The 18,727-nt window shown below is 34.5% G+C and overlaps 1 protein-coding gene across 6 annotated transcripts in view; it reads left to right on the forward strand.

Annotated features, from left to right (window-relative positions):
• The window catches only part of FUT8 (fucosyltransferase 8), a 94,907-nt gene that overhangs the window by 71,537 nt on the left and 4,643 nt on the right, over positions 1 to 18,727 (forward strand). For all 6 annotated transcript variants that reach the window (XM_053980945.1, XM_053980943.1, XM_053980947.1 and 3 more), the window contains 3 exons: positions 13,110 to 13,356; positions 14,489 to 14,665; positions 18,526 to 18,676. In XM_053980945.1, the coding sequence (XP_053836920.1) occupies positions 13,110 to 13,356; positions 14,489 to 14,665; positions 18,526 to 18,676 (575 nt within the window). The remainder of the gene's footprint in view (positions 1 to 13,109; positions 13,357 to 14,488; positions 14,666 to 18,525; positions 18,677 to 18,727) is intronic.

Below are 18,727 nucleotides of genomic sequence, written 5' to 3' on the forward strand. Positions count from 1 at the left end.
ATAAATAAATTAAAGTGCATTGACATTTATCAATTTTCATTTTTTATAAGCAAAACATTTCTCCTATGTAGTGTAGGGATTTTAATTTTTTTATTAATTATGTTTCAAAAATATTCATACAAGTGAATAATTTTAGCAAGTGTTCAATATAAATTATGGAAATAGTCCAACAAGTCAGAAAAATATATCCTCTAAGAGAGATGCTATCATGTAATTTGCACACCTGAATAGATAATTTAGTAAAATGTGCTTCATGACAAAATTGTTCAAATTTGTACATCTATTAATTGCTCCTGCTTGATATTTTTTATTTTATTCACAGCACAAAATTTTGCAGCTTTTGAACTTTATTTTCAGTGAAACAATTTAGGTTGTAATACCTTCTCCAAGAATCAATGCATAGAGAATGTATATGCATATAGTTCTGGAATTTTCTTTGTCCAGTCCTCTCCTAACTAGGTGTAAAAGCTAAGCTTGTTTTGGAATTTGGGAAGTAGAGTGAATTTTAAGGAGCAAACTGATATTTGCCTGATAGCAGAAGATTAGTAAGATGTGTTCTCATCGGTGAAGAATTAAGGGCCAGCTCAGCCCAGGTGATGTCTTGCAGGAGTTGTTCTTGTGTTTGATGTGGTGGTTCTGGAATCAAGTTCAGCTTTTCTGGCTTAAACATATTAAATGACTGAGAATTCTATTGCAGATTTCTGTAAATACAACAGTTATTTTACACTGTGGCATAAGTTTTCCTTGTCCCTTGTTTCACTCATACTGTCATTCTAGAGAAAAAATCTTGAGAGATGGTTGAATATATGCTCTTCTTAGTTCTAAAATTATATCTTGGTTGTAATTGCATCTTTCTTGTAGTTTGTTTTTCCTTTGATATCTATGGTCAAGCTGTTTATGAATAATTTAGGTAGGATTTTTTATAAGAAGCATGAATGATTTACTAGTAATAAGAGCCAAAACACAGAGAACTTGTGAAGACATATTTATCATGAAATTTTTGATTAATTTTCTTTAAATTAATTAGTTAGCCAGGTCATAATGTTGTTATCATTGCTGTATGCTAAAATGGAGCCTTACCACTTTTTCCTTGCTGATTTATGATGTTATGGTGGCATTTCCCAATAATAAATTGAAAGAGGTCTACAAAATAACTCGACAAAAAATCATAACTGAAAAAGAAAACAGATTAATAGGAAGGACAGATTAATGTACTGTTAGAAGTCATATCTGCATTTCAAGCTGGAGAATGAAGGGATGTGGAGGTAAAGAAGCCATCTACTTGCATTGAATAACAGTATGTGCTCCTTCCCATAAGGCCTAAAAACCAGAAAGATGAAAGATAACTCGAAAAAGGAAACCTGAAACAAAGTTTCCTGCAGTTATCCTTGAATATTGATTTCCCTGCCTCTAACTATGGTTTGATGAATTAATGCTTTTGAGGAAGGGATATCCAGAGGGGAGAAAATGGCAGTGCTCTTCATTTGTTGGTAGTGCCAGCTTTTAAGTATTAATTGAACTACAATCTTAAAATATGAATTAACTAATATGTTTATATGTATAATTCAAGAATGAGGATACTGTGGATACACAAAATGAATGTTTAATTTATTAAAGTCTATCTGGCAACAGTAATCAAAAGCACTAAATAAAAATTGCAAAATCAAACCATAAAAAGTTGTACAGAATTAATTGCAATAAATTAAGAAGTTTCACTCCATGAACTCGATATTCCATGACAGTAGTTTTTTTATGGAAATCAGCTGCATATTTAATATTGGCCTAAAAAAACTCCTTGAACTTGCATACAATTGTATGAATTATGTTTTGCTCCCACATCCCACTCTTATTTATAAAATTTTGCAGAAAGAATGGATTAATTTCTAGTTCTAATTTTTAACATTGTGTTTATACAGTGACTTTCATTAGTTACATTCAAACAAGGTCTGTTTCTGTGAAGCAAGCTGGAGAATGGTGATTTGAGAGAACAGAGTGGAACAGCAACCTCTCTGAATTTTCCTTTTTTTCAATTGTGTTAATCTTGAAATCAAGCTACTGATACTGTGTAGATTTTTTGTCTTCAAGGTGCCTTGTAAGATACTCTGTGTAAAGACATTTGTCTGTGTAAACACAGAAATATATTTAGGAAGTGGTAACTTTTAAAATAACCTTGGAATTCTAATGAAGTAGGTCTGAGTTTTCAGAGCAATGCAGTAGCCTAAAAGAGCTAAGTGTGATCCTTGTTCATGTTTAAGTGGAGGGTTATGGAACAATAGCAAGAAGTTATTTTCACTGTGCAGAGAAAAGACAGGCTGCAGGACACTGTCTACTTCTGTTATCTGCCCTTCAAAATGAATATTGATAAATATGAGAGGATTCTGAGAAAGACCTACACTGATTCAAGGACATAAAAGTCTGCTTTACAGTCAGAGATTAAAAACCATAATTCAGTTCTAAAATAAAGCAAGTTTTAAAGTGGCAAGTCCTGCCACATTTTATAGGTATTTCTATATGTGAAATATTTCTACTTTTAGACAAAGATGTGGCTGGATTATTTTGATTAGAGATCAGATCTGCTTTTTGACAACAACTTGCTGCTGCTGTTGACCCCTGTTATGAAAACTGGTCCAGAAGCAGAAAAGCAAAAAAAAAAAAAAAAAAGCATGAACTGACACTGCAGTTACAGGAGATGCAGTCTTTTCTTGTAGCTAGCTTTATTTCTTCTGGGGATTTTCAACACAGAAGAATTTTTGCCTTTGGTTTTTTGGAGTGGGTATGGGTTTTTTTTAATTTGTTTGTTTTGTAGTGATACTTTTAATATTGTTTTACAATTTGTGTCATGAAGTTCACTTGTGCAGTCCCAAATCTGCCATACTAAACTAAATTAATTTGTATTTTAAGGAGATTGTAATAAAATACATCTGTGTGTTCTTTCACGCTCTAATCAATCAAGCCAAGTTTATCCTAATTAAGCCATTTATGTGGCCTAAATGTACCACCGGTTCTCATCTAATTATATGAGGAATTACATCAAATCTATTCTTGGTAAAAGAATGGTATTCTTGGAAGTTGTTTTGCTTGTAAGTGGCATCTTTTAACAGGATGGAAGATAAATGGGAAATACTTCAATTTAAATACAGCTATTGTCCAGTAAATTTTCTGATAGAAGAAGTAAGGATATCTGTATGCCTTTAAAGGTTGATGTATATAATCGTGCTATCCATCAAAAAATGTTCAAGAAGCAAAAACATTGGGTATACAGTGAGTTCTCTGTATGTCATTGCTAATTTAGGTTGAGATTTGATGTCTGTATAAAATGCAATTGAGTGTTTGATAATAGTTCCTTGCATGGACAGGACCATAAGCAGATTAGCAAACATGTTCCATGAGAATTCTTTAACTGTGTTGAAATGAAGGAGGGTAACCTAAATGTGTCCTGACTGAAGATAATTACTTTCCAAATAGCAGGGGCTTCTTTCCCTACATTTCTTGATAAGGGAAAGCTGAAGTCTTAAAAGTCCAAAGAGTGCAGGGAGTCAGGGAAAAGGATTCTTGACTCTTGTTCTGTTCAGTGGTAGGAATAATCAATTGCATATTTGATCAGAGATCTTAAGCTGTTCATATGAAATACTACACTTTGAAGCACGACCTTCCCTTTTTCCTAACAGATTGATGTTGCCCCCCACCCCCCACAATGTAGTAGCAAAACTAGTACCTGTAGGTTAGTGGTTAATTGCAAACTTTCCTCATGAGCATTAAATCATGGATGAAAAATTACAGATTGGTGAACAAAATGTCCATTACAAACTGGAAAAAAGGTTTTTGCTTAACTGTTACCCTTTTAAGGATTGTTTAATAAGCAAAAAAAGCTACAAATTGGCTTAATATTAGAGTTTATTTGATTTTTATTTTGAAAAGCTTTTTTCAAAAAACTTTTTACTTGAAAAGTTGTACCGCAGCATGCACAGTAGGGAAAAATAGTGTATTTTGTACTCAAATGGAAAAAAAAAATATTTTTTTTTAATATGAAGAGATGGCATGAGGTAAACTAAGTATGTTAGGTCTCAAACAAACTGCAAAGTTTGAAATGTTAATCTGAGTTCTTTGGCTGCATAAATTTCAATCCAGACTGAAGTATTGTTAGGTTTTGGGGGAATTATAACCTGCATTCAGGTTTTGAATAACTTTTTAATGTATTACATTGGTCATTTCAATGTCCTAGTTTGTGGCGTGGGTTTTCGCTCTCCCCGGCTGCACGCGGCTCTTGGGAGCCCGGCTGTGGCGTAGCTTCCACGTGCTGCCGGGGTTTGCTGCCGCGGGTTCCCGGACACGGCTCCGTGTCTCGGGCGCATGGGCTGGCCAGCCTCTGTTACCGTGCGCTAGGGACCCGGCAAAGAGGTAAGGAATTTGTCCATTTACTCCATGCTTGGCAGGAACGGTTTATTGGTCACGTGGCGCGGTTCGGTGGAAAGACGCGACCGCTCCCGGCACCTGCATGGGAGAAAATGGTGCCTGATTGCCGGCGGGATAGGGCTTTATGGAGGGGCGGGGCGAGAGGATCCACGGCCTGCCGGCCAATAGGGGCGGCTGCCGTGGCGGTGACGCCAGCAACAGCGACCAACCAGAGAACCCCGCAGGGGCGGGCACCGAGCCTCGGGCTGAGTGGGATCGTGTGGCTCGGGGTGGCCAGCACGGGGTTTCCCAGGGCCGGACGGCAGGGTGGTTACAGGAGCGGCACAGGGGTAAGAGCCGGCAGCAGGCAACATGGGGCCAGAAACCGCGGGGGGGAACAACACGGGGGAAACGCGGGATTACAGAACTTGACTTATTTTAACATAAATTAAAAACCCTAATCTAAACCCAAACTCCGGGATGCAACACTAGTTAAGTAATATTACCTATTTTTAAGTAATCTTTAAACAAGGGTAACCTGAGCTGACAGCTGTGGAGTTGAATTCAAGTCATCCAAACCCTTCCTCTGTCTTGAAAATGACTACTGCCATTTCCAGGTGGGAGACATCCCAGAGCACTGCCAGCACAATGGGTTATGGCTCTGGGGCTTGGGAATATATCAATTATTATGGTGGCCATTCTTTCTCTTCATGCAGCTACTCTCACTTTACAGTAGCACAAGGCTGGGCGTTTCATTTGTTTCAGTGTAACTTCACCAATTTCTGAAAGGTTTTTGTCTTTTTGCATTTGAGTAATGAATTAAAAGAGAACCTTAAAATGTCAGCTAATTCTCAAGATATATCTCTTGTCTAGATTTAGAATGTCATATTGAAAATCTGCTTATAGGCAAATGGCTCTGAATAAAGGTTTTCCACCATGTGAAATAACTTTCACCATGTGAAAGACTTTTAAGGTAGAAATACTTTCTTGCATTTTATATTTTTCTTTCTCAATCTTTAGGCCTTCAGCCCACTGATTTATTTCTTATGTTTATTTGATTTATTTGAAAATCAGTCTTTTATTGCACTGATCTCCTACCCATATTTGAAGACCCACATTAATTTTAACATTTAATTTAATTTAGCATTTCAAATGAAACAATAAATATTTTATATTAAAAGAAAAAAATACTTACTTTAATACCTTATTTTTGGCACTGCACATCCATGAATGTAAGTTTGCTAAAGTTTTGTAGAAAAATCTTTGGAAGATGTTTTCCTTTAACTGATATTGCATAAATCCTGTGATGAACCTGAACAAAACAGGTTTGTTTTTTTTTTTTTGAAAGTACCCTTAAATAAAATAGTGGTTTTAAGTTTCTAATAATGTGCAAATAAATAATAGTTTATTACTATAATAATTATGGAGAAAGCATCTTTATTTCTGTGTGATTTTTCTTGATTTTTTCTTAATACTTCCATTACATTTTCTCCTGTGACTGAAAATCAGAAAACTATCCTTTTCCATTATTGCAGGCTTACACTCTTGATCTTCTTTCATGTTGGTAGACCATATGAAGTGGAATGCATCCTTGTTTCTTTCAGATGCATTGTTAAGGTGATGTGTGCCTCACTGCTATGAATCTCAGACAACATAGAAGGTTTATTCTCTCCTGTTTTATTTATGGGTAACTAAAATGTCCTTTTGTCTACAAATACCTTGAGAGCTGTGTTCCATCTGGACTTGCATATGGAGGTACTTTTACTAATTCATTGAAAGAGGAGTCCTCCAAGTGTTCAAATTAGAACAATGAAAGATTGGGAGTTATAAACGACTATCTCAAAAAAACAGTAAATGTCTTGTCTAGACTGGGAGTGCTTCTCCATTAGATGCCTGGACAGGCAGCTGCAAATACTAAGCTCCATTGTCATGACCTGTTGGAAACTTCTAGGTCATGAGATATGAAATACTTGCCTGCATGTTGTCTTGTTTTTTACATGCTTATAACATACCTGTTACAGGCTTGAGTGTATGTCCAGTCAACATATGCATGCAAGAGATAAACCCCTGAAGCCGTTGAAGGATTATTATAAAAATAAGCTATTTTCTATTCCAGAGAATATAACCTAATATTCAAAGCAAATATTTGGAACTATTTTCAAATCTGTATAATTAACATTAGACTGAAATAGAGAATAAGCTTCAATGCAATTGTTTGAAATCAAATCCAAAACTGGTTTTTCATCAATATAGCTGTAATGATCTTTTTATGTGTTCCTGAGTTATTTCAGCTATCCTTACGTATGATCTTACATTTAAAACATCAATTCTGTTTATTTGAATGACTAGACTTGGGTAACATGGCAAAACCCCTTTGCATTTATAAAAGTGTATTTGTCTTTGCAAAACATTTCATGATGTTTTCTGGCAGCCAGGGAATTGGAGCTCCTTTTTAGGCAGGTACCCCTTTCATATCGGTTCTTTAGATGAAATGGGGCATTGTTCAAAAGCAGTTTGAATATATAAAGATAAAAGGAAAAATAAATTGCTAGTAAGCTGCTTGATTTCTACCTAGTTTGATGGTCTTCTGACTGTTCTGTGAAGTCCATTTGTGCAATCTCTTCATCTGTAAACTTTCCTGCTGACACGCTCTAAACAATTGAGGATGGGAAAAATCTTTACTTTTTAATGTTCTCTCAAAGTGATGTGACAGTTGCCACATAAAGCTTCTGGTAAGCGATGAGAAGTTTTCAGTAGAGTGAAACAGAAATACATTATAATACAGTTCACCTGAGCTGCTAAAAGGGGAACAGAGGCTCTAAAGGCACCCTTGCTTTTGTTTTTTAAAAGATAGAGCTATTGCAAATGCAGAAATTGTTACACTCAGTTGAAGCCTCCATCAGGTCAAAAGGGAAAACATTCACTGGAATCTCATCACTTGTTAGGACAGTAAGAGCACTGTTCATCTTTGTGCTATGGCTTTGATTACAGGTAGGATTATCCAAGAACCGGAATAACATGGGAAAATAAATATTATTGCAAGACTGTCACTTGTGTTACAAAGACATGTTGGTAGTTCAGTAGCTCTGGGAGTTACAGTTTTTGCAGGAGCAAAAAAGACTATCATTAAAGTTTTACTTTTTAGGAGGGAGATGATAAAATATCTTTACAGATTTATTTTAGACAAGTTTCTTGTGAGAGCAAAGGTTTTCTCATCATGCGCTACCGTTCTAAATGCTTTTTTTCTTCTTAAGCCTAACTTAAAATCCTGAATATTGGACGAATTTTGGCCAAATTTGACTAAAATAAATTGGTCATGGTAAGGTCTCTCAAAAGTCCTCAAAATAGGTAGACTGGATGCATGCAATGATTCCCTGAAGTCAACATTCAGGCCTGTGAAGAAGTGAGAGGCAGTGATTGATCACAGATGCCACTTTTCAACACACAAACAAGTATCCAGAGAGGTAAGAGACACGTGAGGGTAGTTGCAAGAGTTGTGCAAGAGAGGAGAAGAAAGACTAGAGAAAATAAGCCTTGGAAGTGCTGGACTGAGAAAAGTAGTAGAAGGCATGTTGGCATGTATGAAAGCATTTTGGTTTATTCACTCCTGAAGGTATCAAGATTCAGCCCCTTGGGATGACAAATGGGACAACACTATCCATATGGCATGTGAAACTTGGGAAAAAAAGGACTATATTCAGTTTCTTTAGATCAGAATTGCACCAAATTTATTCAACACTTGTCTGCCTTAAAAGGCTTGATTACATAAAGGATGATTAAAAACTTAGTATGTGGAACACTAGTGAGAAATAGTTCAGAAAACCAAGTTAAAAAATTCTGTATTAAAACTGTACAAAGCAAAAGCTTAGAGAAAAAAACCCATTTAGATATATGAGTTGTATTTTACATTGACTAGTTTAAAAGAAAAATATTATTTTTACCTCATGGCAATTCCATTTTTTAATTCAACTATGGCATAAAGCTTTTGTGGGGTAACTTTATTTAAGTTTGCAAATGCCCAGAAGATAGTTGTAGGAGGTATAGTCTGCATGACAAAACAAATAAAAGTATACTTTTACTTTCTTCTGAATTAGTTGACAATTCATGGAGAGCATAACATGACATAACTTTGCATAGTTTTAATTTTTTACTATGTCTGAAAAGAAAAGCACTGAAGTATCATTGATGAGCCCTGAAGCTGCTGTCCTTTGCAATACGTAACAGGAACCAGCAGGACATTGAGGAGCCTTGAGAGAGTTCAGCACAGTTCTCTCACCATATCCTGTGCTAGTCAAACAGCCTTCCCAGCACTCTGACATATCTCCTGTGGTTGAATTTAGAGTTGTTCACCTGGGTAAGGTTCCAAACTGGCAGTCAGTCTTTGTGCTGTAGAGCTTGGTTAAATAAGATCTGTGAAAAGTCTGTGCAAGTTGATATCAGCTTAATTAAATATATTATAGAAACAGAATTGCAGGGAAGCTATTCCATTTTTACATCAGTTTATTCAGTTGTGTTTCTAGCAAGACAAACTGAAATTAAATTGAAATTCTCAGTTACAAGATAGGAATGTCCTTAGCATGGTGTTCTTTGGCATACTTTTAAGGACTTCTTGAAAAAATTAAAATTGGCTGATGAATTTTGAAATATCAGGAGAGTGAATGATCAAACGGGTTTTCAGTTAACATTAACTAATAGTAGCGATTGTGTGGTAAAATATCATCCTCTTTTCAGGTAAGAAATTAATCAACACTCAATGAAAATGCCCATCCAAGTGCACGTATGAGCCAATGTTCAGATGGCAGTAAGCTTACCTAAAATGACAAAATTCCAAAGGTCTTTGTGAGTCAAATCAACATTTTTCAGGCTTCCTAAAGAAGTTGATAAGAAAGATGCAAACAGCAAAAGTTTTTAAATGGGTTTTAAATTAGAGTAAGTTTGAGAAGTAGACAGACAATAAGGTTATGCCAAATCGCAAAAATTATGCAAGTCCTGAGGGGAATAAAGTGATTAAGGCACATTGGCATACTGCAACGAAGCAAAGTTATGCTATTTATAACACATGGAGCTCATTTCAGTACTTAAAGAGTATTCAGTGTGTCTGGTGGAAATTGAAACTGTGTTACCGGTGTATTAGTGATGAGCATATCCAAAAATTGGTAATAAATAAGAACTAGATGGTACAACTGGCATAGGTCATCTGAATTAAAATCAGTTTCAGTCCAGGACTTTCCTCCTGGGTACATTGTTATGATAAGAGTGAGTGTTTTCAATATTGCAGTATTTTATGACTCTTTAAAAAATACTCAATCTTTGGTTACTCAGTGAAGTAAAATCCAAAACAGGATTAAGTTGCAGAACTCTGGAAGACAATTATTTAGGCCATTCCAAAGTGAAAAATAGCACCTGGAGTCATATAAAAGTTAAGCTGTAAATAGAATTATAGTGAAAAATTTTGACAACTGTAAAAGTAAAATAAATCACATCAGAAGAAGTAACTTGAAATATTGCTGCATGTAAGTTATGTATAACAACTCTAGAGGTATCTCTCAACCTAAATAATTCTATGATTTTGTATCAAATATCAAAATTGTACCACCACTGAGCAGGGAATTGGACCTGATTGACATGATGATGCTGTGATTTAAACTACCAACATGAGAAAAATATGCAAACATTAGTATGGATTATTACCTTTTATGGCTTATCTGTTACTTAACAAAATACGTCTGTGAAGTAGGAAAAAACTCAAACATTTTACAAATTAGAGAAAATGTAGCTAACAACTGAAGTGTGGATTAAATATTAATTCTGTATTTTTAACTTGGTTTCATTATCTTCAGTTGAAAATTCATATGAATCAGTGATGTGACTTACTGTTTCCTAATGTATCTGCTTGTCTGTTGATCTGAGTTTTGGTTATCTCCTGTATCATTGATTTTGATTGCAGCTTATTTCTGAGTAGAATAAAACAATATCCTGCTGTCCAAAGAAGGGTACCAGTTTTTTAAACTATGCCTGTTGAAAATAGGACAAGCTCATTGCCTATTAGGAATCTTTTCACAAATACTGAAAAAAAAAAAAAAAGTGATCAGTAGGGTAAGAATGCTGTCTCTTGCCTGTATGGCTGCTGCAGCCTGTATGGCTGTTGTTGGCTGTTGTTTACTCCTTCAGGGTTACTAAAGAGTTACTCTACACTGGTTTTATCCACTGCAAAAGCAAACAGTTACTGTAAGTTTTCCTTTCACTGCATCTACTATCTTTAAATTTTAAAAGTGAGTGACGACTGATAGGGAGTTTTTCCTTCATTCAGATATGATGATATAGGTAATACAATATAGAGAGTTGCCATAAGGTTTTCTGGAATTGTACACATATCTACACATATACATCAGATGGTAATTGATTGTAAGCAATTAACACACTACAACATCATTGAAATAGCCATGACCAAATTTATGATTTGATTAGTAATTTTTTTAAAGACAACACTCAACCTAGTAGTTAATTTTAAGCAACCAATTGTTTTTCTTTAATGAAATACATTTGCAACTTCATTACTATTCAAACAACTTAACACATAGAGTTGAAAGCTGAAATCTGATTATTTTTCACAATCTTCTTTGATATTCTGTGATTTTGGTATACTTTAATATAGTTTGCTATATATGCTGAGAGTTTTCCTAGTTATTTCTTCAAAACCTTAAGACAGCCTATGGAAATTTTTAGAAGCATACTTATCCTTTAAATAGGATGGAACAATTTATTGAGTGCTTTTCAGGATAGGAATGTCAAATAGTAGGTCAGATTGCTCAATCAGCTTTATCAATAGTAAGACTTTACAAATGACTATTTACGGACCAACAAATTTATTCAGTCACAAAGTTTTAAAGCTTGTCAGTGATGCTGTACTTAATAAAAATCTACCTTTTATATGCAAAATTGCATCACCTGCTTTTTTTCCTCAAAAGGTTTGCAGATTTCCTTCTCTAATTTAGGACTGAAGTATTTTCTGTCTTCTCTTGGCTAAGACTGCGGTGTTTTATTTGCCACCCTGTTTCTTCTCCCATTATCAGTTGAGGGGAAAAAGGTAATGGAACCTCAAGCACTCTTTCATACCATTCCCAAGCTAAACATTTGTTGTCTAAACTTTTGCCTGATACTTCACATCTGCACCAGATTTAGCACTTCCCTGGCTTCATGCTGCTTTTCTTTATTGCAGCTTTATGAAGTTGTACTAATAAAGTACTATCCATTAAATTATAAGAAGATTTAAATGCTCAATATTTTTGCTGAATTTACGAACTTTTATTAAATCTTTTCCTGTGAGTGTGATTTAATAGATGGTAAAAAAATGAACTGGCTTCTTGAATTAAAAAGAATCATCCATATCTGTAGTATAGGAAATTCTTCTAAAGAATCCCTTACAGTGTTGGTATACAGGGGAGTGATGAAGTACTGACATCTAGATACGTCTTGGAAGATAGATTTCCAAATCTGGTAAAAATGAATTGAAATGTACCTGAGCATAACAAACATTCCTTATTTAAATAACCATATCTCAGAGAGTTACTGCAGAATTTTGACTAGTCTTGCCAAAGTGTTCTAACCTTTGGGATCTTTAACTGTTCTTAAACTCTTGAACGCATTCCTTCCTTGAATTGATTTTTTTCAGCATTAAGATTTACTTGGTCATCAACAGTTATATGTATTTGATTTGCTTATATTTAAAGCAGTTTTTTTTTCCTGGCTGGTGGCACTAAAGGGAGAACTAACCATCTTTGCCAGTAAATACTGCAGACAATGGAAATATTATTTGTGAGGAAATGGGCACACTAGAAATAGTAGCTGAAATGTTCAATGCTTTAAAAATGTAATGCTTTTTTTTTTGTGTTGTCATGTATTATAATTTATTTCAGTATATGAATGTAGCTTTGAATTATCAGTTATGTAGACTGTTGTGTTTTTGTAATTTTTAAAAACTCTTAAAATATGTTTGGTGGCTATTAAGCCTTGAATTAAAATCCCATCTAAACTATCTGTATATTCTATTGTAGTTAATATTTAAAACAAGAAATTCTTACCTCTATGTACATCACATGCTTATACAGTGCTTGCATTTTCTGTGGTCTATTTAATTTACTACTTCATAGTTTAAGTTCTTGAAGAGAGGAATTGTCTTTCTCCTTTTCTAACAACAGCATAGCTAATTTAGTGATTATAATGATGTCTGAAATTTACTGCAATAAAAGGTGGTCAAAATAGTAGCAGAGCTGTAGTTATTTTTTTAACAATTTCCCTTGCCTTAAAATACTGGTTTAATTTTAATTCTTTGATAGGAAACTGAATTTTAGACATTTTAGATAACCAGATAAACCTTCGCACACAGTAATGGTATAGTTGTATATAAGAAGGTATCAATATATAAGGAGAAACACATTTTATATTTTATTAACTACCAGCTGCTAAGAATTCAAGAACCTTCAATTTTGTTCTACCTGAGGTCATTGTTAGGTACAGCTCATATATAAATCTAGTCTAAAATTATGGTTTTTATTAGATTTGTTAATGCTGTTTTTAAAAAGTAGAGCAAGAGTTAGGTAGTCTTTTTGAAATTGAAGATACAGGTGAATTGATATGTTTGGGATATTATTTGCCAATGGTAAAGCTTATTAATAAAGTAAACTACTTGACTCATCCTAGTATGTATTTTAAAACAGGTGAAGCTAATGATAAGGATGTTCAGGTGGTGGAACTTCCCATTGTTGACAGCTTACACCCACGGCCACCCTATTTGCCCTTGGCTGTCCCTGAAGACTTGGCTGATAGACTAATTCGTGTACATGGGGATCCTGCAGTGTGGTGGGTCTCACAGTTTGTGAAATACTTGATTCGTCCACAGCCTTGGCTAGAAAAAGAAATAGAGGAAGCCACAAGGAAACTTGGTTTCAAACATCCAGTGATCGGGTGGGTATTTAGTTTTCTTTTTAACTGTCTGTGCTTTAATATGTGTATGTAGTGATTTGTGTTCAGGAAAAATAATTTTATGATGATAATCAGAGTCTCAAAGTATTTTGTGGGGAGAGAGGGTGATTTCTAGATGAAGCTCTTATTTTTTAACTGTGCATAATACAAGTTGATTACAAGTACTTCTTCAGCACACTTGTCTACCTGCAGTTGGACAGATATATAAAAGGCAGCTCAATATAAGGTTTTTTAACATGTCCTTCCACATCTGGTAATACTGAATTTCATCAATGTAATTGCCTTTCAGCTTGTATTCCAGGCACTTTACTGTCTGTGTCTTCTTTCCAGTGCCTATAGCTTTTACATTTGAGGAAAAAAGGCTAAGCCTATAATTTACATGCCACAATTCACAACTAATTTTATCACTGGCTACGTATGAACATGCTCTGTGCCTTTCCCTTCCCTGCTGGTGTGTTTGCAGTTGCTGTTTCTCAGCTATAATGATGAATTGGAAAGGTCTTTGTGGGGGAATATGGGGAGAAGGAAGAAAAGCAATAAAAAGCAGCTTGTGGGGGAAAGGTTTTTCCATCATCTAGTCTGAAAAATGTTGCTGCTGCTGTGCTAGAGTCTTCTTCCTTTGCCAGAATTTCCTTCAGTCCTTAAACTTTCTTTTTCTAGGGGTACACAGTAGTCTGAATGTTAGTTGGCTTTTGACCTTGAGGCAGTAGGGCACTTCACCAGCTGCTGTGTCTGGAGATTTGTTACGTTTCAAGGAGGTCAAAAAAATGCACCTTAATCCAAACTATGCGTTATATGATGCAAATATTCCTATTTTCCTTTTGACCTGTATTGATCAAACATTATCTATCTACAGTAGATAACTTTGTGCACAAAAGGAATGCCACCTTATATGCTATAATTCATTCCTTTCTTTCAGTTGCCCTTTGCCTTCCTTGTCAGAATATTATATTGCTTTTGAGAACAGACTGACTTCATATTGTCAGTGTGTCATGATGGACATGGATGAGTTTTAATCCCTCATTATTTTATGTATTTATTCAATCTAAAATTCCATTTACTGAAGTATGTGTAGTATTTATTAAGGTAATTCCTGGTTTTTCCCTTTTTCCAGTGTTCACGTCCGAAGGACAGACAAAGTAGGGACCGAGGCAGCATTTCACCCCATTGAAGAGTACATGGTACATGTGGAAGAGCGCTTTGAGCTTCTTGCTCGCAGGATGCATGTTGATAAAAAAAGAGTCTATTTGGCTACAGATGACCCTTCCTTGTTGCAAGAGGCAAAATCCAAGTAAGATGAATTATGTTTATATTGCAGTTCCTTCCTTCTGGTGGGATTTACAATTTCTGACTATTGTCCACCACAAGTTTAGTATAATTTTTTTAAAATCCTTTATTCAGTTAAGACTGCATTTAATTTTCCAATGATTTTGATTTTTCTCTCAGATATGCTTTTTTGTGATTTTTTTTCTCCCAAGTATGCTTTTCAAACCTTAATGTTAAAAATCTGGAAGAGTTGAGCAAGATACTTGTGACTATGTACAAACAAATCAATACTGCAGAAGGGAGGTAAATAAAAATAATATACATTTAAACAATATAAATTTAAATAAAAAGCACACAACATTTATTATTGAACATACATATTAAAAATAAACTACTTAGAAATATTGTAAAACCTGGTCATTATATTAAGAAGTATATTAAACCTGTCAAAAAAATGTGAGCAGTTGCCAGAGGAATTTTTGTAAGTGGCTTGAAAAGCTTATGATGCAGCTCTTCCCTCTTTCAGAAGGACTTCTATAGTGATAACATAGAAGACTTTCATCCTACATGTTGAATAATTTTGTCCTTAAATATAGGAATTCTCAACTTCTTACAATGTCTTTGTCCCTTTTTTTTATTCTGTATCTTCTTCTAGCTCTCTAGAATGTGGATACACAGCAAATATTCATTTACTCCTAGATGGCCTGTATTTCCTTGTAAATTAATACTTCTAATTAATTGATTACTACTTTCTAAAATCAAAGCAACACAGTAGTGGCAAATTTTTGAACTGTTCTTTTCTTGGTGACATTCTCAGAAAAATATGTAAGATAACATACTGCATAACAGATTTCCTTTGGCATATGCAAGGTAAGCAGAAAATGTTATTTTGTAGTAGAAGAATTTTCTACAGCATTGAAAACCTGTCTATTTCAACTGTGCTGTTTTTGGTTTTCTTTTATATTTATAAAATTGTTTAAAATTATGGTGTTTTGTGAAAACTAAATGAACATACTCAACTCCAGATGATGGCAACCTAATCCTTTTTTGTATGTGTAAAGGCATGAACAATAGCAGAAACAATTACAGCATTTAAAGTGCAAATCTAAACAATGAAAAGACAAGTAATCCAAAGTTGAGGTTATAATATTTAATTCATCATATTGTTCTAAATAACTTTTAAGAACTGTTTGTAGCATAACAGAATTCAATACTGATGTAACAATCTTAGTTATGCATTTTTATTTATTTTTGTTTAACTTTCAAACCTTAGCATTCTTTGTGAATAGTAATGAGATGTTCTACCTGTGTAAACATATCATCTCAAGTTTTTAATAGCAACAAAAACTAATTGTAATTTATTCAGTAATACAATACTGAATTTTATTAAGAATTAGAGCTCAAGTCCATTCCAAATGACAATTTTACTTTAATATGGTAGGATACAGCTCAATCATACAGCATTAATTTTATGTTTTCTTCATAAAAGGCATAGAATTCGTAAGAATTGAAGAATTTTTTATGTGTTATTGCTGGGTTTTCAGGTCACACCTTACTCTAAAACATAATTTCCTACGTTGCTTGCACCCTACTGTTGCTTGCAGCTTCAGATGCCTTGAGTAGAAGGCATTTGAAACTTCCTGTGATTTCACAGAAGGCAGGATGCAATTTGATGTTTGGGCATTTAATAGCATCTGAGGGCAGGTTAAGGTCATGTTTTGGCAGCAAAGAAGCTTTTCTTTCTCTTCTTGTGAAATCAACTATAAATTGGTTTACACTTCTGACAAAAATGTTCTAGTCACATTGAACTACCAAGCTTTGTAGAAGCAGCTGTCACATTGCAGTAGCTTATGTTGCATTCATTATTTGGTGCAACAATATTAGTAAGTCCTAGGTACTGTATCTCTCCACGAGAGAGTGACTGGCTGTCAAACAGCATTGGCACTTAAGTAAAGAAAATTTAGCCAACATTCACATGAATAGGCATGTTGTTTCTAGCAAGAGAACTATTTAAACTAATCATAGTCATGAAAACAGAAATATTTTGACTTGAGTTTCAGAAACTTCCCTTGCAGTCAGATGTCTACCAATTGCAAGCACAGTAGTAAAGATAGTGCAGTCACTACCGCCAGTTTGTACTGTGTTTGTGTTCTATTTCCAGAAGAAGGAAAGAAGTGATATATTTTCAGAATTAGGATCATGTAGAACAATTTTAGTAGAGAGTAGCAGGGTTGAGACTTCAACAACTGTAATGATCAGGGGATTAAAGCATTTGACAGCTTCTGATAAGCAGAAGTCATGGTATTTATCTTGGATAAGTGATGTGTTAGGGATGGTGTAAATTGCTTTTTCTTTGGCTGATTTAATCATTTTCACATGCAAATTTTTTAATGTCTAGTACATGTATTTTTAGTCCATAATACTACTTACAGTATCTTCACTCCTTAAGGTATTCAAAACACTACAGATGATATATACATAAATTCTTAAAAAGACCATATTTAATATATTTCTGGTTTGTATATGAACCTATTTAGGTATTGTTCTTTTGTACATGAGCACAAACAACAAATCATATTCTTCCTTACAGAATGTTTTCCTGTAAAGTCATCTGTATTTTCTTTTTTTCTCCTTTTATTACTGTTTATTTACTTCCACAATAGCAGGTGGAAGTCTTTTCTCCCTTTCTGCTATCTGCAGTTTGGCTAACCCTCCCCACCCCCCAAGTCATAGTATGCCTGATATATAGAATTCAGCACTGCTTCAAAGTACTAGACTCTGATGAACAGCTCATATATTTTCCAACTTTTTTTAGAGCAAGACCTGAGAAAACACATTATTTCTTACTCAATCTGTTTACACATATACTCACAATCTTCTTTCAGAGGGAAGAAAATTTTCAGTGCCTGTTCTGCACACTTCCACAGGCCTAGCAATTGAGAACAGGAGCTTGGGACTCACCTTGATTTGCACTTGCAGTTGATAAGCTGTAGTTACACAATGAGTTGATCAGCTTCTGAAACCAATGGAAACTTGAAACAGTCTCATAACTGTGCTTGATTTGTATCCTTCTCTGAGGCTGTTAGGTGCAGGAAGGAAAGATTTAACTCTCTCTTTGTCTCTTCTCCACCTTCTTTTGATTTCTTGTTTTCCCTTCCTCATAAGAGCGAAAAAAAATTAAGGATTTAAAAATACTTTAAGTTATTGTTACATGAGAAAATATTTTAATATGATATAAACTAAGTTTTCATATTTCAAAAAATATTTTGACTTACAGTAGTACTAATTTTTTTTTGTAATAAGTCAAGAAAAGTGTATTGCCATGGAATTTTATATCTATTTCCTTTTGACCAGTGAGTTGCAAAATTTGTTCTCCATATGGCCTTAAGAACTGTGAAAGACTTTTTTTATTCTTTTCGTTAGTTTGCATGCATTTATTTAATATGCCCCTTTCAGAGGTGACTGGTTTTTTTGCAGTGTCCCAATCAGTATCTAATGGTATGGCAGTAAGTGTAGCCTAGTAAAGTCAGAATCCCATATCCTATTTAGCAGTAGAGAAAACTTAGTGGTCTGAGTATATTTCATCTAAAATCAGCATCATTTGCAGAATGTGGTATATACCTCCTGATATGTTTTTCACTTCTACTTTGTTATGTAACTGACAGACATACAGGATCTTTTTATTAATTATTTTTTCTAGATGAAGAGACGGCATGCTTGGAGGCAGCAGTGACATTCTAGAGGGTTCAGCAAAATTGTAATTAATTTCCTGTAAAGCAGAGACTCACTTAAAATGAATTAACAACCCTATCTTTCAGCAGAGGTCATGCTTCTTAAAAAAAATAAACAGAACAATGCTATTAACTGTGTATTGTATTTTCACAGGTATCCAAATTACGAATTTATCAGTGATAACTCCATATCCTGGTCAGCAGGACTCCATAACCGATACACTGAAAACTCCCTAAGAGGTGTCATTTTGGATATTCACTTTTTGTCTCAGGCAGACTTCCTGGTCTGTACATTTTCATCCCAGGTAATGTGTAATGCAGAGACAATGTTGATTATATGTACCAGTTCTAAATCT

Source organism: Vidua macroura, chromosome 6 (genome assembly GCF_024509145.1).
Source record: "Vidua macroura isolate BioBank_ID:100142 chromosome 6, ASM2450914v1, whole genome shotgun sequence".
NCBI lineage: Eukaryota > Metazoa > Chordata > Aves > Passeriformes > Viduidae > Vidua > Vidua macroura.